The 26,006-nt window shown below is 35.3% G+C and overlaps 1 protein-coding gene across 1 annotated transcript; it reads left to right on the forward strand.

The window, feature by feature from the left end:
* Positions 1–2,375: 2,375 nt before the first annotated feature.
* Positions 2,376–22,703, forward strand: Smp_172530 (putative dna replication licensing factor MCM4; the record flags this gene model as incomplete). The annotated part of the gene is made up of 13 exons (XM_018798212.1): positions 2,376–2,549; positions 4,399–4,638; positions 5,554–5,895; positions 7,376–7,663; positions 7,929–8,128; positions 9,613–9,766; positions 11,692–11,932; positions 14,813–15,027; positions 17,468–17,579; positions 17,667–17,758; positions 19,430–19,522; positions 20,836–21,022; positions 22,477–22,703. 13 exons carry the CDS (start codon positions 2,376–2,378, stop codon positions 22,701–22,703), a joined length of 2,565 nt encoding a protein of 854 aa, XP_018653176.1.
* Positions 22,704–26,006: the final 3,303 nt, after the last annotated feature.

Below are 26,006 nucleotides of genomic sequence, written 5' to 3' on the forward strand. Positions count from 1 at the left end.
AGACATGTAGATAGTCTGATAGGTGTCAGATGAGTCATATATTTCCCTATCGTTATTATTTATGATTATTAATTGGCTGTCCATTTGTTGTTGGATGTGTTGGTTTTGATGTGGAAATATATTTACGTTCTAGTCAGGCTAATCATGTGTCATTGATCTGAGTTGTGTTCAAGTCCTTTAGAATAGACACTGGGAGGGAATCTAGTGTAGATACTCGTTTAAGGTAAATTAATGTCCCATTCGAGTAACAAGGAGAACGGACCGTTATAACAGTCGAATAAACGGATTCTTGTGTCGTCGTTAGTTTGACAGTGTGGATAGTTGGTAACATTATATTTTCCATAGGGAAGTAAATAATACTCAAACCTCAACACCCATCAATGTAATATTCATAGACTACACCGAGGCTTTCGACAAGGGATGAAGAGGTCACAGATGCACAAGGTTTGAAAACTCTATTGTCTGAAACTTCCCACACAGTTACCCCGAAGCCTGTAGAACTAGAAGATGAGAGTAGCGAGACATTAATCTACAACTGGGTTAAGGATATATGTACGGTATTCAATGGAAGTCAACCTAACTAGTTATCGTATGAGATTCACAGAACAAAGTTCCCTAACGTGATCTGATGAAGATGCACAACCTGGCGCTTCCATATGAGAGTGTGTTTAGCATAAATAGAGAGATTAGACTCAATATCGAAGACTCATAGAGCTATTTACTGCCGCTCCAAATGTCTCAAGGTGAACTTCTCTCTTCCAAATTTTCAATAACAAGCTCGGTGCAAAATTAAGTAAGGAGTTTCCTATGACGGACAACACGGAGAACGTGACCAAACAGGATGCTATCTGGATGAAGGCTGGTGAGATGTGGCGCACAGAAAGGTTCCTTGCTCGACTTATACTATATGCTGTGACGTGAATAGATAAATAAAAAGCCATGACAAGCAATGGAAGCTATATTCGGAGACATTATTTCGCCCTATTAGAAATTTGTAAAACAATAACATTTAGTTTCACCTTTAAGTTGTAATACAAATCATAAAATTTCGTTTGGTGCACGATTCACTGCCATACCCTATCACATCCTAAGCATTGTAATTCAAACGCAGCCTTTTGTATTCTATTTTTCTACTAAGCTTCGACATGATTAGATTTTTCTAATTTTTTTTGTACGTTGTGGTCATGTCAATCGTTTACTAATTCAGGTATCTTTTTACTCAAATTTGAATCTAGAATCAGGAATAAATCAAGTAATGTTCCAGTTGACTCGTCTTCTCTCTACCTCTCTTGCTCGCTAACCAACTAGATAGCCGGATAGTTTTTGTCTCTCCCCTCAGAACCAATAATCTTGTTTAGACCCGCGTACCGGTAGCCAGCTGCTGACTTAAAGAGGACAGTGAGCAGTCGAAAAAGGCTCGACAGCAGATACGTTGATTTCCGGAATCACAAAGATGTTGTATGATGTGGGACTGGCCAAACTTAACCTATTTTCCTTGGCATATAAATAGACCAGACGTGGCTTGATCACAGTCTTTAAATAACTCATCGATAAATCTACATCTGACACCTCCGCATTCTTTTCATCTTCCAAATGAGAAGGTTTGAAAGGACACGCAAAAAAGGTTAACAAGTCCAGAATAAATTGCTTGTCAGGTGACTATCAACTTCCCTACCGAATAATAAATAAATGGGACTCACTAACTCAACAAGTAATTGAAGCCTAATTTGTTGAATCATTCAACATAAACTTCGATCAATCAAAAGACTGACATTGCTAGAACTAACACAGGCCACCCAGCTTCCTGTTCTCTTCAAAATGAAATAGAAAATGCTTGTACGAAAAACGTTTCCGATTTTATATGCGCAAACATCACTAGGAATACTTCATTGAGGCAGTTAATTCATACCTAATCAACGATACAGATCCTTTTTAATCTATGAAGAGAGTAGGCACTAAACGGGTAAAGTAACTTTTTAATCTCCAATCAACCAATATTGGATCCGATTTTCTCTTGAGTATAGTCAGTGACTGAAACTCTATATCCGAACAAGTAGTATCGGCTGAGCTTGTAGAAATTTCCTAAGAAAAAGCTGACTGTTCACTGGAGAATGAACATCAAGGGTTAAAGCAGTTCTACCGACCTACTATCATTACCACTAAATACATGTACACGGTAATATCATGAAAAATAAAACCAAGACATAAAATTTCTTTATCACAACAAAGATGTTAACTTCTAGGAAATTCACAATGGCTTCTTCTGTAACTAAATGCTTGATAACATGTGTCAAAAACTGAGCATTATTTATTGGGAATTGAACACATCGGTTTTTGATTCTACTCTTAAGAAGCGGGTATATGAAAGTCCGAAAATGTCAAGTCTTAGCTCGCGAAGTTCTCGCCGAAGGCATGCAACAAACGATGAACAGTTGTCAGGTGATCTGTTAAGTGCTGGAACTACGTTTGAACGAACAGGGGAATCAAGTCGTACACGTGGGAGAACACGACATAATCGGTCAGGACATACCGAACCCACAAGCAATGCAGTGAGTTGACTTATTGCCCTTTTTATAGAGCTGTTTTTACAGTACACTATTGTCTTCAGCTAAAGTTTCATGCCATAGGTCTGTAAAGTAGTATATTGTCTAACAGTTGTTCACGCGCCAGCTTATGTATAGATCATCACAAATGTTATGAAACGTATCAAGAAATTCGTCAGTTTATTGGATAAATATACCTATTAAGCATTAGTCGTATTTGTATTGGCTGTACTCTGCCTCGTTACCTCAAATTTCCACTATCAACTTAACTCTTAGAACATCGGCATGGTACTAAAATGACGGTCTCTAGTCAATAGTTAGTTTTATATGTAGTATAGCTGTATTTGTGGTATATGCAAAGCTTGATGTTCTTCATCGGCATAAATATTACATTTTTTGGTTACCTAATCCCTCACTGTTGTATTTCGTGGAGTGAATTTAGTCCTGCTGACCTGGTTGCGGTCTTATTATATCCAGTTTTTGGCGAAACTAATTTATGGACAAACCAGTCAGACTTGGGATAACAGGTCTTGAGTTTTGATGCAAAATTCATCCACCCATTTGGTTAGATAGCGTTTTGGCATTTTAGCTGATGTCAGTTCTTGATGAAAACCCTGAATCTAATTCCTAATCCTAATCATCAACTGTAAGCCGTAATCTTTATTCCTCACATTGATTTACGACCCTCATCTAATCCTAGTAAGTTGGTGAACGTCCTTAAGGTTAATTTAGCGTCGCTCAAATGTCGTCCATAAATTAGTCTCACCACCCCATCTCAATTTTCGGTAGTGCTCTCGTTCCTTAACTCATCCGGAAATTAAAATATGTACCTCAGGTTCTCAGTGGGCAACTTACTTTTTGGTTAAAACTATAGATGCTGGGATCTGGCGAAATGTTGGCTTCGTTTACATGAAACCAGAAAAATAGTAAACAATTATTAAGTACTGTTCGGAGTTCTATGAATTTTTTCGGACTAGCACCCGTGATTCAGTAGACATCTCGTTAGAAGCTCTAAGTGAGTTACTAAACAATGTGACTAGATGGATTTATCTCTTAGACATACATTTACTTAGTTTTCTCAGGTCCTGTTTACCTTCTGGTTTTTATGTTCGAGCTGGTGGTATATAAGGTATCCCTGTGTCCCCATGGATTTTTGATAATATTATTTGTCAATGTTTTTTATGAAAGATATTTGTAGCCAAAACGTTCTGTAGTTCCCCCTGACATGGTATTAGATATCCAGGGTACTAGGTAGATATGATGAATCGATTGAGGTAGTGAATTTTCAGTGCCAGGTGTTTGGGACGTTGATCACGTATCCCCAACGCTCAATGTTGACATATTGAAGTCTAGAGAAAGCATGAGGCGACCAAACTTAAATGTGGCACCAGTCCACAAAGTCGTTGACTGTTGATCCAAACCATGCTGGCAAGTACATACTACTTAGTTTGAGTTAGCTCAATACCCGTGATCAATGGGTGGAGTTAGATGGTATAACTCAGAATGAAGCAGATTCAGCAACTCGTTTTCATCCCTTAGATCATGAGTCTTAAAGTTGTTTTACACAGTTCTGTGAATTCATCCTCATATCACATTCGATATGCCTTATCCTTATTACTATCACCGATATTTCTGCGCCTACTACTTTTATATTTATCTCGATAGTTTCGTCTCTGTACAGATAGGATGTGTTAATTTAAGCCGATACACGTGTACCAGTTTTTACTTCCCGTATTAAATTTCTGGAATCTCAGTAAAATGAATCGTCACTACTATCCTTGTCTGTCCAAATTTTGTGTCTTGAAGTTTGTTCATCTTTTAAATGCTTGTAACTAACGGATTCATTTTTTCACAGGAACCAACATCCGGTCTTCGCACATCCGAAGTGGAGCCGGGTAGTCCTTTGTCATACAGCGATATGTCTAGTGTGGCGACTGGAGTCGAAGATGTTTTGAGCTCAGTTCGACCTGGTGTCAATGATGAGGTGGCTGTCCGTGCTGTTTTGTCTCAATCTGGACCTCTTGTTCCCGCAACAGGTGTCCCTGGTACTACTGATGGGTCGACTGCTAGTGGACCTCAGGCAAGAAATATTTTTGTATAATTTCTATCCTTAACTCTTCCTTTATACAGTTTTTTTATTGTAGACTTGTATCATCATCCTATTAACCATATTTTAGCATGCATTAATATTGTAGGATACATTTTCGTATCAAATTTGTGGCGTTTTCACATTAGGTAGCAATATGTAGATACGTTAATCCACAGTCCTCTAGGCTAAGCACATTTCGGCGTTTAGACAAAGCACTTATGGAACTTAGTTGTCCACACACAGATGATACATGTTGTTACTGATTACTAGGTTAATATTCCATTGGTCCAAGCCAGTACTATAACCGTATCTTATGTTCGGCTTCTTACATCATTGGAATCGAGTTTTGGAAGATGATCCACTCAACCATCCGAATTTGGAACTAAAACTTCTCTTACCTATATCTCAGTTGCAGATCATATGCAGTGAGGATATCTCATGCCCTGTATACTACAAGAAAACTATTTAACGAATAGGATACACCAAGGTTGGTAGTAATAAACATTATACTACAACGGTTGTTGAATCACTGGCGAGAAAAGCAGAATCGAGACGCATTTTGACTCTTGACATCTGTACCAGCAGTTTAATAATGGAGGTGTTCACGTTTATTTCGACAGAAATAAAATAAAAAAAGTAGGTTCATCTATAGACATAGTTGTTTTTAGTAGTTGTACGTACAATACATTCTTAAACCTTTGCCTTTTCAATGGACATACTAAAAATTAAGCTTGTTAACTCCATTGAGCGCACTAAATGGATTTCTATGTTGGACATTTCGTTACATCTGATATCATTTAGGTCTTGGAAATAATGCGGTCACTAATTCATCCCCTCTAATAATCTGAAGGTAGGCGTTAACAATCATTTATCATTATTCTACATATTTACACTTTTTACCAAATTACTAACTTATTTTAGACTGTAATATGGGGTACCGATGTAAACATTGCTCAAGTGATGTCAAGATTTAAACACTTCCTATTGACCTACATTCCTCCAGACTTAACTGGCCAACCGAATTTAACAACAGGTCAACCCATAGATCCACAAAGACCTCTTTATCTCCAGCGAATGGAAGATCTTGCAATATCAGGCTCGACTGCCTTAGACATTGACTGTGAACATCTTCGTTCTGCCAGGCCAGATTTGTATACACAGTTGGTAACATTTCCGAAGGAGGTTATTCCAGCATGTGATGCTGCTACACATGCCTTATTTTTAGATCGCTTTCGGGAAGTCCAATTGGAAAGATCAATACAGGTATTTCGTATATATGTATCAAGATATCTGTGTTTATGTAAATATTGCTTTCAACTATTAGAAATGTTAATATGGCTTACTCCTCACTTATGGAAATCCAATAGTGATATTGGACTAAGTTCGGAAGAAAAATGTATTGAATGTGCTATTATTTTATTATACCACATAGTAGTTCCTGTTGTTACTAGGTTAGTAAATAAAAGTTAAAACTACATTAAACAGTTCAGATAAATAAACAAAATCTCTCATAACTAGAAAGGGACTGCTAGAATGACGAGTGTGCCTCAAATATCTTGCATGCTGTTTCATTTGTCAGTTTTGTTGCATATTTTTAGATTTTACTTCAAGCAGTTTCATATTTCGAAATGATACTAATTAACTTATCATCATTACAGCTAAGCATACATAACCGGACCTTGGCATTGCTTAGATTGTCACCATATGTAATCAATTCTTTAGAAGCAGGGATGGTTGAACATAGAGAGTTGCCGAACATCTTCAATCTATGCAGGTTAGGTTTCATAATCGTAAGGAGGTTTAGAACTGGAAAACCATTTCAAAGTGAGTTGTTTGAAACATTATGGACGGAAAATTAAATACTTGGCGGAAGGGTGCTTAAGATCTTTAGGGTAGTAAAACGTTTGAGCTGGTTTTTTAATATTTTTTATGCCTGACAGCAGCTCTCTGAAGAAGGATTTGTCTCTAGAATTAATTCACAAAATCATAGACTTTTTTTGTTGTGAATCGATACTACATTTTGACGTATAATTTTTAATCACCATAAAGTCTGTAAATTTGATATTTTTTTGTCTTATTCCACTCCTATATTTCCGCTTACGAATGCTGACAGTAATTTATCTTATATTAAGACAACGTAAGCCTTAACAACCATAAGATTAAAAGTTCGTAATCCTCTTGAAGCGTAATTTTAATGTGAGACAATCTAGCTATTATATCAATCTCTATTTTAAGTTAATTCTGTCTAATAACCGATCAAGTTTACTCCAAGCAAGTTCAGTGATGTAAGAAATTCAAGTCTTATTAAATACATGTGATAATTCCTATCAAGATAAGTTAATAGTTCGTTATTTTAAATCCTAAACGAAATATCAAAACCAAATAGGTCAAGTTTTTTTCCCACAAGTCTCGTTCATCAAGACTCTACAGTGATGTATGAAGTGAACTCGGTTCAATATCAGGCCGGAGAATAACCATATTTATCACTAGTAACAGTAGTTATTCCTAAAGATGCCCATCGTTGATTTGTTCGTCTTCATTAAGTTCCAGGGAAGGCATCTTATACGTAGATCGGCTACAATTATGTATTGAAAGAAATTTAATTTAATTTTATCCAAAATATTAATACGATATTCTCTTGATTTTAAGGTCGTATTCACCGTCATTTGTTGTACAAAATAGAAATATTGTAACCAACATTTGATTCTGGTTAGTTGTTTCATCGTTACCATTTTTTCTTCAGATTCGTCCATTCAATTGTGCAAGATCTCGAGATCTACGCAGTCTTGATCCAGATGATCTTGATCAACTTGTAACTGTCTCGGGTCTTGTAATACGTTTATCCCCCCTCATCCCTGAAATGATGCGTGCAGAGTTCAAATGTGCCATCTGTGGTGCAATGACATCTGTTCCATGTGAACGTGGTCGTATTGCAGAACCAGAAGCGTGCATTCGTTGTCATTCGGCGCATACAGCTCAACTACAACATAATCGATGTTTATTTGTGGATAAACAAATGATTAAATTACAGGTTTGTACTAATCTTTTTGTTATGCTTCTGAGTCAGACTACATGTATATATATATATATATATATATATATATATATGTATATATATATATATATAAATCTCGATTAGATTTACTGTTGTTTTAATGTATTTGGAAGTAAGGGCTGGACATTATATTTATGCGGTCAAGTTTGCGAATTGTAGTGTACTTTTATGTAATTGCTCTCGTGACAGGTGTTTCTTTACCATTATAATCTAATTCCCACTTTCTTAAATTCTTATATAGGAATCTCCAGAAAATATGCCTGCTAGCCAGACTCCTCATACAGTACTTATGTATGCTCATGAAGAACTTGTTGATAAAATTCAACCCGGTGATCGTGTTATCGTTACGGGTATTTATCGTGCAATACCTCTACGAATGTCTAACCGACAACGTACTCTTAAAGCAGTTTACAAAACATACATAGATGTTCTTCATTTTCTGTAAGTTTTGGTGTTTTTATTGTTTTTTAGCTAAAGTCATTTGATTGTCTTTAATTTACACAAGTTAGGTGTTTTTTAAAATCCACTTACTCTACAACAAGTTCACTAAAATATTTCCCCGGCAAAGTGATGTAATTTATAGGTACCCCTAATGAAAAAGTTCTTATGGTTTTCTAAAAAAGTTTTTTCAAACTTATTTTGTTTATAAAGATGAGAAGAATGCTTTAATGTTCAGAACATAAGTTTCTGGGTTACCATTCGGGTATTTGACTGATTTGATCAAGTGACTCAATCGCTCACTATTTATCATAGTTAAGCAAATCATGAATAATCCCCTTGTTTAATTCTCCAAAATATTTTACAGACATCTGAATATTTTACTCATATAATACAACTATAAATTTAACAATAGTTTTCAAATCATTTTCTGTGATTTAATAGTGTTCTGGTACAATTCATGGTGAATGTACTTCACAGCAGTTCTCTCTGTTTTACTATATATCTGTGAAGCATGGTCTATGAAATTTAAGAACATATGTAGGTTACTAGTATTTGGTAATAGATGTGTTGTGGAGTATACTCGTCCCTTAATTGATAGACGGATATCTCGTCTTCGCCATAGGTGACGTAAGTTGGCAAAATCCAAACGAGCTTTTTAAATCCGTGCTGAGATTTCGTCAGACACCAACCCATTAGGGCTGATCAGACTTCCGAGATAAGTGGAGTTATCGATGCGTTCGACTACTTCACTCCCTATCCTTAGTTCAGGTGTTGATGCAGGCCAGTCCTGGAGTAACAATTTACATTTAGATGAGGAGAAACGCATCCCAAACATCCTGGCATTATTACTCCGTTCTAATAGAAGACTCTGCATTTTGTCAGCGTCTTCACCAAACAGGACTATGTCATCTGCGTATTCTAAGTCGCTTAGTGGAGCCCCTAGTAGGAGATCAATTCCTGGAAATTCAGTCGACGAGAGTGTTATTTCCAGCAATAAGTCTATAATGAAGTTAAACAAAAATGGGGATAGTGGACAGCCTTGTCGGATATCACTACACTAATGTATTATGACAACTCAATCCAGTGCATATTTGTTTCAAGTAATAGACTGACAATGTATAACGGATATTCAATTCTCTATACAGGGAATTTGTTGGATTATATCTTTCCCAGCGTATACGATGTATCACTAAACAAACAATATACACTCCCTATACTCATTGCTCCTATCTTACTGATGATCATGAAAATACACCCATACCAAAGATGTTTACCGATAAATCAACCAATTTTGTCGATCAGATCCATTTCAGCATATATTTCTCCTTACAAACGTCAAAATAATATAATCATTTATGTTCACTATTTTTATGTGAGTTAATTGTTTCTGTCTAAACATAGTTTACGTATAATTTTTCTGTTAGTCGAGAAGGCGATGATCGAGTTCAAAATGATGGGATCGCTACTGACGAGAATACTGCCAGTGAGGAAGCTCATATTTTACGTCAATTCACAGAAGAACGTATTGAAGAATTTCATACACTGGCACGTAAACCTGATTTATATGAACGACTTGCTGCTGGTATCGCACCAACAATTTATGAAAATGAAGACATTAAAAAGGGTATTCTTTTACAAGTAAGTTTCATTTCTTCGATCAGAGATGTTATTAACTCATTTATCAAGTATAGATTCGTGTACTTAGCTACGAGCTAGTGATACCTACCTACCTGGTTAGCCGCTCGAACTGAAATGGGCAGAGTGGAGTTCGAACCTGGGAGTTATCGTCAAAATGTCCAACGCTTTATATACTTAACCGCACTCAGAAATGTACCACTTGCGTAGGTACAATTACAACAAATGATATGTTAAAATCATATATAATGATTCTTTTCACCCTGACTGCAGTAGTAGTCTATGTTAGACAATTTCAACCGTAACCTTATCACCTTACCAATATGGTGTCGCTATCTATCAACTCATACTACTGTTTTACATGCTCACTAATTACATACTCTTTCACTAAGATTGGATTGAACTTCTTTCTCAGTTTATCAAGTACACGTTTCAGTCTTCCAGGATTGGTGGTATAAGAGTATTTTTCTTCAGTAAAAAAATGATTAATATTTTTTTATGATGTAGTCACTTGAAATCTTAGTTAGTCAAGTCAGTATCATAAATTAACAATTAGTACTAATATTTTCAAAGCTTATTCAATTTCAATAAGTACTGTTAATTGATTCTATTATCAAATATCATTTATGTAGATATTTGTCATTTTACTAAACTTATTTAACTTTAGAGAATATTGTAAAACTGTCATTTCCCATCATTGTCTACTTACATACTGAAGTTTCTTCACACATATCTTTGTCTAAGTCCAGGGTAGTGTTCAGAACAAATACATTCGACTGGGAAAAAAGGGAGATCTGTTAGCTTCTTATGCATTACAGATTTCCATGAACTCTGGAAAAAATAACGTTAACTAAGGAGAAAGTGAATATTCTTCTTCTCTGATGATCACTTTCTGTATTTAGTCATGTTCATTTCATTGAACTACATTTTTAATGCATTCGTTAGTGTATCCCCACACTCAACTTCAGTCAATTGATCACATGTTAAGATCTCACTCTGATCATTAGAATTAACCAGTATGCATAGCTTATTGTTGAGTACTCAGATCTGTTATATGTAGTGTTGAGGTGCATCTTCTAAAAAAGGTTATAGTTGGGATCGTCTCTGGAAGACTTCATCTCAATAATTAGTTTGCAGGTAGTGTACTTTCTTGAAATTTCTCCTTAAACTATTATTCCAAGCTGTACTTCCTCTGTGGTACTGAGTGGTTAAAGCATTATGTATTAAATCAATACCAGGTTCCTAGCTCCGGATAACCACTCTACCCCTACATCTACTTGGGCATTTTTTATTTAAGCACATAAATAGTGGTACAAGGAGAAATCGAATATATATGCACCATAATTCGTCATCCGATTTGTGTGAAGACTGAAATACTGCACGGATACCCAAACCGAAGCGGGTAGTTTTCTTAGGCAGCCACTCCACGCGCCTTCGACCTAAAGGTCTGATCCACAATATAGTGGAGCAACAGTGGGAGATGCAGTCCCATGGTAGCTGGTGACCAATAATTGGTCCATACGCCATTTGTTTCCTGAGGGTACTGGAGCCCATGTGCACCATTGGTTTGGAATCAGAGTTTTCCGGCTCTCCTAGGTGGGACCTCCTTTTTAGTGTCTGTATATGTGTGGCCATGTGAGAGCATTTCGAGAGGTAGAGGTGATTCTCCTCACCCTCGACAGTACCAGGGCTCTTGGAGGCAACCAAGTAGTAGGTATTACTAACCTGCTCACACTTTAGATGTATTTCTCAGAGCTGAGTACATAATAACTTGTACATGTTGAGTTACATCATCATAGAAACTGATTGGGCAAACGTTCAATCAATCCAGCAAAAGTGAATTCAGTTGTCAACAACCAACCTGATACTTTCCAGTTATTTTATTGGTGTCTAATTCATGTTATATTTTTCTGTTGCCTCTATTATAGTTATTTGGTGGTACACGTAAAGACTTCACTGCTAAAGGACGTGGTGATTTTCGTTCTGAAATCAACATACTTTTATGTGGTGACCCAGGTACTTCAAAATCTCAACTTCTGCAGTATGTATACCGTCTTACTCCTCGTGGTCAATATACTTCTGGCAAGGGAAGTTCTGCTGTTGGTTTAACAGCCTACATTACAAAAGATGCAGAAACACGCCAATTAACACTGCAAACTGGAGCATTAGGTTGGTTGGTTAATGAACAGTGTTTGTTATTCATCATTGTTCTTCATTTTATCATGTAACGCACTACATGTCATTAATTCTTACAAACTTAGCTAAACAAATTTAGTATGGAGCTATGTGGAGAACAAATATACTGATATGTACAATTGATCGATCACTGAATAGTGGTTAGTGTCATATTTGTCTGGTCCGTTTAGTGTTCATTATATTCTAACGATTCAATTCCAAAATGAACACTACTCCACGCAATCAACATTCTGTGCACTGATTCCACAGCGAGCATCAGTTTCTTTAAAACCCTAAGTACGTCTTATTGACGAGTACCAACTAGCACGAAAGCTAGATCCAGGGTTTCCTCCTGGCTTCCTCCAAGCACTTAATATGTTGACATATCATTTTAACTTCAGTTCAACTAAGTGCACGCTTAAAAACTGTGTTCACTGGTTTCATTCGCCATAGAACCAGTCAAGAAGTAAAACTAACTTCAAAGATAAAAACAAATAAATAAATAAATACAAATATTTCTACATCATAGCCAATCAGTTAGTTGTAGACAACGTGTAGAAAGTGGCAGAAAATGCGCATCAGCCAAAGTTCCTAGACTAATCGTCTCATCAAGCTAATCGCTTTTTTACTTCCAGAAACTTTGTTTATTTTTTACATTTGTTTTCTAAATGATCTCGGTCTTTTCTCATTCCTGGTGTAGTCGATAAGTGCTAAAGCATTCTCTAACCCTTGGTTGAGTGAAGTTTACTGACTTTATCCATTCAAATTGCGGATCATAAACCTGATACTTCATGTTCAGACTTGGTATTATTTCACCAATACCTTCCAATGTGTAGTTGGCTCGTTAAAACTACGTATAATGATATATCGTCATTTTCATGTGTTAAGTCCTTTGTTATCCGACCTAGATACACTTATTACTTGGTATTTTTCGGACATTTTACCTCACTCTACTAGTCCCTCAAATCAGAATATATCTTGGACAAGTACATAGTTATATCCCATATAAACCAAGTTGGATGGGAATGAATCGCAGTCAAAAATCAGTATATTTAGAATTTTACACAAAAAAAGGTTCTAGAACATTCTCCAACATAATCTTGTATGGAATATGCTTAAATCCAACCTATATCCTGCTAACATTATGTATATTTTTCTTACACTCATAATTAGCATTCCTTGACCGCAGCACTTTAATTAATCGTTAACATCCAAATGTGACATCTTAATTCAGCATGCCATAATTTGAAAGAAACTTAACTTTATGATCACTTGTTAATTTCCTAGTCTTTTAATCATTTAAAGCTTCTTAATTGTTGTTCGACCATCTAGACCCTTTATTTCATGAAGTAAACTTCACTCACCTTGATTAAAGGATTCATTTGTTGCAGTTAACTACCATAAAACGTATACAGTTTACTACCAACTACACAAATATGCATGGAATCACTATATTGTATTTCTCCTATTCTCATTTTTCTCTTTAAAAAAACAATTTACGTTTATCAACCAGTTCTGACATTCAGTTGTTCAATCATCTCTAAGTTAAAGTCATCTACACATTTAAACTGGACCTTCAAAGCACACACTATTTTAATCTAAAACTACACATTTTCCTCGAGTCCAGTGTTTTTTGTTTGTTGTTTAATAAGTTACCAGAAGCTTTACAATATTATACCCCAACAAATTCAATTCATGCAATGTCAAAGTCTACTATGGTCACTATTGTCAGCTATTTGGAAAAAAACTCGACTGCAATTTTGCGAATGGTGACTTTCAATGATATGCAAGTTACTTGAGTCCTATTAAATTAGTTAACAATCAGTATCTCTAAGTATGGTGTGTACTCTGTACTTTGGAGATGAAAGTTCTACAAGACTAAAATAAACCTGTATTTGCAATCATCCTTTGGGAAAAGCCATTGGATGTCGTTGAAAAGTTCGTATGAATGTCTGTGATGTTACGAGAGATAAAATCTGTTCATGCATAGTAAAAGCCGGAGTAGATTTTGGCTATCTGAACTACCACTAGCGTTGTCGTTCCATTAGTATATTCGTAAAAGGTCAGGTATCCAACGTTTCGGTGCAAATAGTCGTACTGTACGAGCTCTATCATTGTTGCTTCTGAAGTATTCCTCATATGATGTAACGACACCAGGGTCTTGTAATGTGTATTCAGGTATAATGATGAGAAATTAATTGACATCACTGTTTTAAACCGCCCACTCAATTGATTTGGTTATCTTACGCAATTGTCATTTCAGCTGCTTCCATACTGTTCATCAATTTTCAACACCTCAGCTAAATGAAAAAGGTAGAGATTTTCCAGTTAATAATATGGCTTTGTAAAGTGAGGGATAGCCGCATAAGACTGGTATCTGTCGGTCTATCATGGCTCAGTGAGATCCTGAAGATCATACAACCTAATGTCTAGGAATCTAATCAGACATGCTTTAGAATGGAAATAAGTGGGGTTGTCTATTATATTCTTCATGAAAATAAGATGATACTTCGTAACTAAATGAAATTAACGGTGGTTATTTTTTCTCATTAAACCATCTTTTATCAACCTATAAGTTCATTGTTTTTCTTCTAATTACATTATTTCCAGTCTCATTTCCGAGTGAATACAATTACACCAAGCGTTTGTAGTTTTAAAATAAGGTCCATTTCTCGTGAATTAATATATTTATTACACGAATATAAATTTATTAAGATGAAATTGTACTACTGAACTACATATACACTGCTACTTGCTCTCACAATTCCGTTAATATATAATGTTGCTCTTTTAATTCCTACGATCAGATACGTGTTGTCCTTGTTTCGAAATTTTTCAACATTATTTACTTATTTCATTATTATGCAATTATAGTATTAGCTGATAATGGGATATGTTGTATCGACGAATTCGACAAAATGTCTGATTCAACTCGTTCTGTACTACACGAAGTAATGGAACAACAAACTTTAAGTATTGCTAAAGCTGGCATTCTTTGTCAACTTCATGCTAGAACTTCAATTTTGGCAGCTGCTAATCCAATCGGTTCTAAATGGGATCCTAGCAAAACGATTATTGACAATATACAGGTGACTGCTTCATTTTTTATTTCATTCTTCTTGTAACTAACTTTATTTAATTTTCTTAAGTAGTAGAATCACTGACTGACCTTAGTTGATTAACTATTAAGAGTTAAAAAAAACTAGATAGACTATTTATCCTGATATGAAACATTGCCTAGAATCGGACCCAGGATCATCAGGTCTCATGGCGAGTACTTAGCCTTTAGATCATTGGGTTAGCGTCTAATGGTTTACGTCTATGACCAGTCAGTTCTCTATTAATAAAGTTCATCCGTTTTGAATGTGAGACAGCTACGCACCAATGACACAACAGGTGTTGGTCATTTAACATTACGAGTTAGTTGAAGCTAGAAATGTAAACTATTTAATATCATCTCAGTTGTCTTAATGTTAAGACCCAAGGGTTCAGAAACCGATCCCTTGTGGGATTATGGATGCAATGCGCTGACAAGTCCCATGCTAAGACAAAACGGTTTTGTCCAGTGTTTCCTGTTTTACTATGATTATCTAAGCCCAGTCTATGTTATCAACTAACAAATTCAATAATTTCTACAAACTCATTACACTAATAATATTAATTTGCAAAAGTTTCGTCAATGTATATCATATGGATTTTTTATCTTGGTTATTTGACTGAGAACTACCTTGACATGATAAATACCTTAATCATTTATGATTTTCATGATAACTTTCGTTTATTAACACAAATAAATTTGCTATTTTATCTGTCAATATAAAATAATACATGGCCTGAGACATTTTTCATATATTCCTCTGAACTTAAAGAGTCTGGTAGGTCCTGGGTTCGAATCTCGCGAGTGCGGGATCGTGGATGCGCACTGCTGAGGAGTCCCATAATAGGACGAAACGGCCGTCCAGTGCTTCCAGGTTTTCCATGGTGGTCTAGCTTCAATTGGCTCATGATTCCAACTATGAAAATACTGAAATCTCCACAAAACCCCTTCTGATTAAAAGAGTCTTATTGTTGGAATACTTTATTTTAGATAATTTTAACCAGTAGCTGAGATAAACAACCGTTCTCTTTTTGTATCAAGCAGTTAGAAAATACCGAAATACTACTACATTAGGATTTGGGGCACATATATAAAGTATTTTTCATCAACATACTGAAATTCGTAATTTACTAACGAAACTAATAAACTACTTAAATGATATTCAGCGTTAATAGGTACCACTTCCCGTTTTTTCACTTGTGCTTGGTAATCAAAAGTCAGCTGGCTAACTGTAGATTCATATCCGTCAGTTCAGATCTGAATTTTAAGTTATTAAGGTCCAACATGAGAAATATTATTCTCAAATGTCACCTGGTCATAAGACACGGAAAATTTCTGTACAAAATCACTCTAACTCTGAAACATGTCTTCTGTCAGTGGCGAGTAGAATATGTTCAATATTGCAGGCTTGAAGAATTCACGATAGTCTACCTCAGCATAAAAAAGAAGTCAACAAATTAAGCTAGGATCTAAATGTTTTGAAAACTTTTAACCATCGTCAGAGTTTGTCCCTGAGCGCTAAAGTCTGGTTTATACATTCCTGAATACATTTCGGAGGGACTATTTATTTACTCACTATGAAGAAATAAGTACAGTCAAATAGCAGGAGACTGAACTTAATTCCCACGATTTTAATATAAAGTTTCACGTTTCTCTAAAACGGTTTTAAATTACCTCCTTTCGAGTGGCTTTGACACATTGACCATAGTTTGGGCACTACTAGGTTATAAAATATAACTAACTTCATGAAATATATTTATTGCCCGTTAGAAAACTCATATAAGTAATTAATACCTGATCAAAATTTTTCTCTCAATAGTATCAATCTCCGTTGCTCTGTCATATTATTTACTTCACATAAAATCTGCTAAAACTGGGTTACACTAGTCTTATGCGCCACATAACTTATAATATTTGTCTAAAGGTTAGGTCATTACCCTGTTGTTCGAATCAAAGCAGGTGATTGCTTAAGGAGGTCACTTCATGGACCTCAAACTTAAAGGTATCCAATCAACAATTTAGTGCAACAGCGTCAAGAGGTTCTATCTTGTGGTTGACGTTGACCAAAAGGAAGTTGATGCTCCATGTATGCTAATGTATGTTACTAGTTTAAAATCAGGGTTTTCCAACTTCCCTAGGTGGATCCTTCTTATCCACTATTCCAATTTAAACACAGACCCTTCACTTTTCATCCTCTCACTTTCGTAAAAAGCACACCCTCACCACATAAATGCAGTGAGTAAGACGTCTCTGATACTTGCTACGAACATCTGGGTATGTGAGAGAATGATCTCTCTTCACCCTCAACCCTACCGTGGTAATTCGGGCGGGGTCTTTAAAACGACTATTTATTTTGTTCATTACCATATTGTTTTTTAGTGACTTGTTAACCTAGTTGGTGCATCGTTTCTTTATGTTTTTAATATTTTTAGTTACCTCATACTCTTCTATCAAGATTCGATCTCATTTTTCTTATATTGGATCCACAAGATGAAGTTTATGATACAAGATTAGCCAGACATTTGGTTGGTTTGTATTATCGTGGTACTACTCCAAGTCAGATTGAAAGCAGTCAGGATATTCCAACCAACAGTAATAATAATACTCGAGGTGCACGTAGACCGCGTCCAGGAGCTGTTCTACTGGACATGGATAGTCAAACTGATGATGACCCATCATTTGTAAACGGAAAACTCTTGAAGGATTATATAGCTTATGCTAAGGTATCCATTTTTGTACCACTTACAAATTTTAATCCCTAAGGTAGACAGAGTTAACTTTCAATGAAACTTGCACGAAACATTTAAACAAAGAGGCATTGTAGTATAAATAATAATGAGTTGAAATAGAAAATCTCTTTTAATAATGCTATGCTTACCTTAACAGATGATTATATCCTATGCTTTCTAAAAGATACCTTTCAAGGCTTCTTTTTTACTAATTGAAATCGTTTGTACTCATTTCATACTTTAAAAACATTAGTCACTGAATAATAAATACTACAATACTGTTTTTATTTGAAATTACTACTTATAACTTTCTACTAATCAAGTTTAAATCCAATTCTGACCGGTAGTACGAGTTTGAATCCTTGTATGTATAACCATCTGTTGTGACAGTTGCTAATTGATTGGAGTCAATAAATAGTCAAAATTAAATCTTATGATTTTCATCAATTATTTATTTAAATACATAAACATTGGTATAAGGAGGAACCAAATATATATGCACCATAATTCGTCATCCGATTTGTGTGAAGACTGAAATATTGCCCGGATGCCCAAACCGAATCAGATGGTTTTCTTAGGCAGTCACTCCCTGAGCCTTCGACCTAAAGGTCTGATCCACAGTACAGTGGAGCAACAGTGGGGGATGCAGTCCCGTGGTAGCCAGTGACCAACAATGGGTTCATACGCCATTTGTTCCCTCAGGATTCTGGAGCCCATGTGCAGGATTGGTTTAGAGTCAGAGTTTTCCAACTCTTTTAGGCGGGTCCTCTATATACACTATCCCGGTTAAAGTGTCGGACATTAGATTTTCGTCTTCTTAATTTCGTAAAAGGCACCTTCATCGCGAGAAGGCAGTGAGTAGAAATTCTTTGTCAGTGTCTGTATATGTGTGGTCATGTGAGGGCATTTCTAGAGGTAGAGCTGACTTTCCCAACCCTCGTCCGAACTAGGGTATTTGGGGGCCAATTATTTCAGAGTATATTTTAATTAAATTATTGTCTCGCAAAATACAGATGGAGTATTCCCTCTTCAATAGGTTTCCAAATATATACTCCTTACTGATAATCGATTGTAATCATATTTTTATTTGGACGATCCATTTGACTTTGTTAGTCGGGATTTCTTTTCAATAGTCTATCAGTGAAAGGTATACTAATGAATCACATGAACATACTGAAATTCCTTTACTTAAACACTTTGTCGCATCACATTTAATGGCAAACTGTTTTATTTATATTTTGTTTTGTGGCCTTCCAATTCTGCTACTGATATATGCGCTTCCTATACGGGAGCTTAATGAACTACTTGAGTGAAAAAACCGGAAGTATAAAGCTGTTGGCTAACTGAATCGAGAATATTATCCACAACACATTTTCAAACATAGATGTATGTCCTTTAGATAGTCAAGCCGAATCCTAACCAGTAGCGTTCACGTCTGTCAGCACCCCATTATCATTTGCTGTATGTACGATTGGCTTAGCGTGTCAATCTATTTTTTCCCTAGGCATTCTTATAGAACTAATGACCATTCACATTAAGTCCTTCATCAGAACCGTAAAATGTTCAATAACAAATGAAGACAGATTTTACCGAAGATTTTCTTAGTAATCTCTAGTAACAGTAATAACCGATAAAATGGTATTTTCACCTTAATTTCTATTTAAGATGAAATATTTTCCCAAACTAACGGAAGAAGCCGGTGAATATTTAGTTCGTGAGTATGTAGAAATGCGAAAACTGGGTTCAGGTCGTGGACAGGTAACTTAATGATTACTTTATTGTATCACCACTTTTTCATGTCATCAGTGTTGTTTCAATTAACCCATATACTTTTGAAGATTACAGAATAATTTTCTATCACCGTTCGTCTATATATTGATTCTTATTTTCGAGCGTTTTAGGGATCGCTCAATTTTATAGGTCACATCACGGACTGATCTTAGTTAAACAACCACTAAAAACCAGGACACATTAGGAAGCTGTTTCGTCCTAATATAGGGCTCCTTAAAAGTGCGCACCCACGATCTTACTGGGGATCTTACGTAGATCTCGAGGTTAGTACTGCCGGGAAGTCCCATGTTTGGACTGGTTTTCAGTGGTTGTCTATGATTAATCCGTTTTGTAAACTAAAAATACCTATTTGCCATTCCTTTTTTTAATAGTTAGTTACAATTTTTGTTGTTACGAAAGATGTAAAAAAAAACTAGGAGAACATGAATGGATCAATACTCCTCCTTGGCTTCGTTTTTCTAACTTTGGAAGTGTCTCATACCATTGTTGCCTCAATTGTTAGTAGATTTTATCCTTTCAGTTTATCGGAAATATTCTTCGAAGCTGTCACATATTTAGGTCGTATAGCCCCGTCCATAAAAGACTATTTCAAAGTTTGGATTGTTGTTAATCTTCCTAGTACCATTCAGTCGGGCTAGATTGGTTGGAATTCTTGTTCATTGAAGTCCTGTTATTCCAACCAGGTCAGAACAGAGCACCATCCAATTAGAAATGTGACACGTGACTTCACTTTCTAAACGTTTCCGAGAAACTTCTATTCAACGCTGATTGGGTAAAATATTTCTCGGGATTTGCGGGGCCCCTCTGAACTTTTTTGAGGATTACTCTGGACCTCTCCAACATTGTGCTAAGTTCAAAGAGAGTTGTGTGGTATATGCATGCAATCTGACCCGTTATTGTTCCTAACTTGACTTACAGCTTAACATAAAAATGATAATTATTATAATTTCATATAATAAACTTCATACGTGATAAGGTGAATACCACTTTTAATATCACTATATACGATACTGTAATAAACTTTGGTATTCTAACCATTAGTCCCATTAATTTCTATCTAGTTTAACTTATAGAGTATACATTAACTAAACTGAATTCTAAACACAGTAAACATAAACTTTTCTCATGTTGTATTATCACATTTCTATTCTATTTCATTCTCAGAATGTATTACAAAATTGGAATAGGTTTGTTTTGTTTTTTTATCCTCGTATAATCTTGCAATTAACTCTTATAATTCTTATATTTATTATTATTATTTCTATTACCAACCTTATAAGATATCCGCATATCCTCGTCAACTTGAATCACTTGTACGTTTAGCTGAAGCTCATGCTCGTTTACGATTATCAAATCATGTTACGGCTGATGATTGTCGTGAAGCTCGACGTTTACAACGTGAAGCATTAAAACAAGCAGCTATTGATCCGCTTACTGGCACTATCGATATCAATATTTTAACAACAGGTATACAACATTTAACTACTTAAAACAGTAGTCTAGATTTAATTATAAATTAATATCAGTCTAAATTTTGATAATATTTTGATCTATCCTATAAACTCATCTTGTGTTCTATAGTAGTCAATAAATTATAGTTGTAATCAAATATATTATGGCTAGCCTACCATTTCATCAGAAAGTATAGATGTGATGGGTAATAGTTGTAGCACAGACAGAACGTTTACAAATTCGTGGAATTTTCTTTTATAAACATTGAATTTTAGTAGGTTATTTACAACATAGCATTAATTGATGGTCTGAGCCATTTTTGGGTAGATGCAGACACTAACTGGTTGGAATCTGCACAATATGATTCAAGATGTTGGGTGATATGGCTCCGAATCAATCACAAAATGGCGTAGATGTATTCACTCTTTGTCATTACTTTAGATGTTGAGTTCTGATATTTTTCTCATTATGGATTGATATTACATGATTTCAACCTTTTACTACTATTCATGACTTATACAAATCAGCAAAATCACTTCAATCAATCTTGTGCAAATTAAAAAACAAAGTAAAGAAAAAGAAGAAAAGTCGAATATCATCTACGAAATAATCTGTTCCATTTGCGAAAAACACCTACATCGGACAAAATGGACACCTTATTCACCTTTGCCTGCATGAACATCAATTAACAATCACACACCGCAATTGTGGATACACATTCGACTGGAAAAGGGTTGAAGTCTTGATTATAGGGAATACTAAGAATACTAGAGGATTTTTAGAAGCTTGGCACTCAGGTTAGTCAGCAATCAACAAACATATGAAAATCAATCCAATTTATCGACCGATCAGAAAAATCATAAACGAATATAGGACTGAGAATCAAATCGAAAGGAAATCTAGTTAAAATAAAGTGACAGGTTAAAGGTCAACAATACACAATCAAAATCAGGGTCTACGGAACTACCTGTTAGCCATATATGAGAAAATTCAAATATTTCACTTCTACCTGAAGTTTATCCTGATGGCGTTCAAAAGAATAGTGAGAGCTCCACGACTAAACCATCCAGCTCAGGGAACAAAACTTCACCAAAATCATTCGCCTGAGCTATAAATCACTATTCAACTTTTTAATTTTATTTCGTGATAAGATGGTTTAGTGACTGACTCATTAGGTTAAAGGATAATGGCTTGTCGCGATATCTAAAGGTCCCGGCTTCTTAAATGCTCACTCCTGCGAAGTTTCGCACTAAAAAGAAATATCTGCGCAGTGGTTCCTGATTCTCAAGGGTTATGTAACTGACGTCAGTTCATGAGGTATAAATTTTGAAACATTTTCTTAGACTACATTATAAACATTACTTTTAGGGAAATATAGTACAATATTACCCTTACTACACAACATTCATCGAAATTCTTCCTTCCCCTCGATTGTTTTTTTCATTTTTAACTCTCCTCTCTTGAAATAGGTATCAGTAGTAGTGTACGTAAACGACGTGAAGAAATGGCAATGGCAATATGGTCACTTCTTGAAGAACGTCCTCGTGTACTAACTTTTGTTTATTCACGTGTACTAGAAGATTTACGTGCACGTTCTGAACGTATGATTACACGTGAAAATTTCGAAGATGGATTAAATTTCTTAAAAAATACAAATAAAATTGATTGGGCTGGAAATACTATACGTAAACGTTAAAAAAACAACATTTGAGTACCTTTTTTCGTATGGAACTTTTTCTATTTAAAAAAACAAACAAACAATGAAAACCTTTACACAAAAAAGGAGCAGATTTTCGTTTTTTTTTTGTATTTTTTTGTTCGTTTAAATAAAGTATTTATTACCTTAGATAATTATTTGGTCTTTTAACTTAATATGAGCTACATTCTGAGTGTAAGAGAGATAATCATGCTACTATCTAATTGCTCAAATCGAAGTACGTGTAGAAGAGTTCATACCTGGAACACTTGGGATACTTAAATTTTCGAACCCCCTTAACCACTAGGTCATAGCACCATTTCTTCCGATTGATTCACTGGTCAAAACTTATTATGAATAATTCACTTTTTATTATAATCAAATAGGATAACGCAACCTTGCTAACTTGTTATGATGTTTAGTAATGCATGAATAAGGTCAAAACCATTAGTTGAGTTAAAGTCAGTCTGATTGAATCTCAATCTAAAGACGATTCTGGTTTACATTTGTCTGTGCGCGTGTGCATGTGTAAATTATACTTAAATTTTCAAACCATAAGTTAATTAAATTTATCAGTGTAATGGGTAGAGGATGTCTTTCGTTTCGACTACCCTATGACATAGACCTACATCGATCGGAAAGACAGTATGCTTAAGTCATCGTAGTTTTATTACATTGTTGGCCGTGTTTATGTCTACAATTACACAATAAGCTATTGATATTGTAAAAGAATCTGTGATAAGAGATCAGTATTTGATCATTGAAATGCGTTTTGTGAATTCAGTTGGATTGAATTTGATGCTTGGTAAACATAGTTTACTCTCACTTTTATTTAAGTACTATAAGTCAATCCCAAAGATAAACGTGACACTAGTTAACTTTGAAATGATGAATATTCTCAGTCTAGCTGTGAACCAGATGTGCATTATTCGACATTTGGACATCAGTTAGTTTTTTGAGCACTACGACTCAGTAATGGAAGCCTAAACAAGTTTCTTGAAATGGGGTGTAGTATAAGTCAATACACCTTCGGTTAGGTTTATAACAGAAGCAAGTAGCTACGCGATTCTTTGCACATCAGTAATGTTTGATAATCTTATCACCGGGAGGACAACTCTGTCACAAGATATACCTTACAGATGAGTACCTACTAACCGGGAATCTGAATCCAGTGCTTCCTACCGATTGCTTCCAATCACAGAAGATTGATGATGTGTGCAAGTTAGTGGACATGAGTTCCAACAACGATCAATGAAAAGCTGGTCATTTCTGTAAGTAAATTAGTGTTATGGTATGCTGGGCATAATAATTATGCATTGACACATCGGTTATAAAATAATATTTAGTAACTGGAAGAAAGAAGATTATAATAATCAAGGTAATTATTCTAACAATCAAACAATCGCTGTATTACATAATATATAAGAAGTAACTAACAGAATATTTTGATGAAAGGTCAGTATTATAGTAGTTATGTAAGAATCAAGAGACGAATATGTAAAATACAAAAGTGGACGAAAATAGTTTAAATATTTTTGAAGGAAAGAGTTTCATCAAAGTTTAGCTACTAGCTCACGTCTATACCAATGGTCAAGGTAGCGAGAGTGGTTGTACAAACTTCTTTTGGATGCAAAGGTTTGTTTTGTGAACATAGATTCTGATGGCTTCAGCAATGTGCAAAAGACAAACTCGTAAACCATCTAGTAAATTTTATGGGATATGGCGGATAACCTTACGAGCTTTATTCAAATCAACGTGATGACCTGTGTTCACTAAGTGAGCGAGAATAGAACTCTCAATCACTCTTACCTGTCCTTTTCTCAACCAAGATGGTTGGTGTTCTGGTATGCGATGACGGACTTGCCGAATTGTACACCCTATATAACTGGATTTACAGAAGCAGTTGAATCGGTAAATACAAATGGATGTGGCGAATTCAGGGAATCTGTCTTTATAAACGGTTCTTTTTATGGGCCGATTGTAGAAAACGGAACTCAGTTTGTCTGCATTAAATATTTTCTGTACTGCCTTTCTCAACCTATATATATATATATGGATTTTATATCAGTGATTGAGTTACTCACCTAACCAAGATTACCACTCATATACCTAGTTTTTGGATCAGTTAGGATAACTTACATAAGCGTATGATTTATGCTCATTACTGCTCAGCTACCTGTGCAAATTTTGAACCTATTACTGTAAAGCTGTACGATCAACATCCTAATTACATACATTTTATGATTGATTATTTATGACGTATCAGACTTGTATTACATGTATAGAATCACAGTTTGTTTTCAGCTCAATAAAAATAACCTAAGGCAGTTTCCCAACTGGAATTGCGAAGGTTTTTATCTTGAGGATATTGGTACTAGTTTCATGGATTCAACTTCTATATGCTACCTAAGTTATAAAATTTCACTAATGAGGACTTCACCTAACGTCAATAGGACGAATAACATAAATGGCTGACACCGCAAAACCGCCTATATATCTTAATACCTATTGGTCCAGTAATCAATCAGAACACATAAACAACAAGTCAATTTACATTCAACTATTTTTTGCCAGGAATAGAAAACTTATATGATAATATGTATAAATTATGGGAAAAGAACAAATTATAATTTTTGATTGAGATCATGAATCGATTGATGTTAGACCACCATTGGAAACCTGGAAGCACTGAATGGCCATGTGTTCACTAGTGACTAGCTTCACGAGGGAATTCTTAGAGTTCTAGTGAGAAGCCGTGATCAGTGCAGCTAGTCCATGTCAGGTAGAGATAGATATCTACCTCAGACAATGGAAGATGGTCGCACAATTTCGTAGATTGGTTGGAGTTAGATATTAAAACCGTTGGATACCGGCCCAGAGGCCTAGAGGTTGAGCGTTTGCGCGCAAGACCGAAAGTCCTGAGTTCGAGCTCCGCGTGTGGGATCGTGTGCGCGCACTTCTGAGAGGTTCCATACTAGGACAAAACAACCCTTCAATGCTTTCAGGTTCTCAATGGCGGTCTAATATCAATCAATTCACGATCTCAATCATAAAGTTAACAATTTCCACATCCCCATACTGAAAATCATAATTTGTACGTAACTAGGTCATATATAATATAAAACATAAATGTAGTTAATAAGTAATAGTTTATTAAACAATCAAAAACATATGCCAATACTTAATAATTTAAATGACAGGTTACAATTAGGACAATAATGAAATATCGTAACCTGAAAAATTTAATGAATGTGCATAAAAATAATTCCCTGTAGAATAGTTTTGGAAGTTCGACCTTTTTTT

The sequence above is a fragment of the Schistosoma mansoni genome, chromosome 6 (genome assembly GCF_000237925.1).
Source record: "Schistosoma mansoni strain Puerto Rico chromosome 6, complete genome".
Lineage (NCBI taxonomy): Eukaryota > Metazoa > Platyhelminthes > Trematoda > Strigeidida > Schistosomatidae > Schistosoma > Schistosoma mansoni.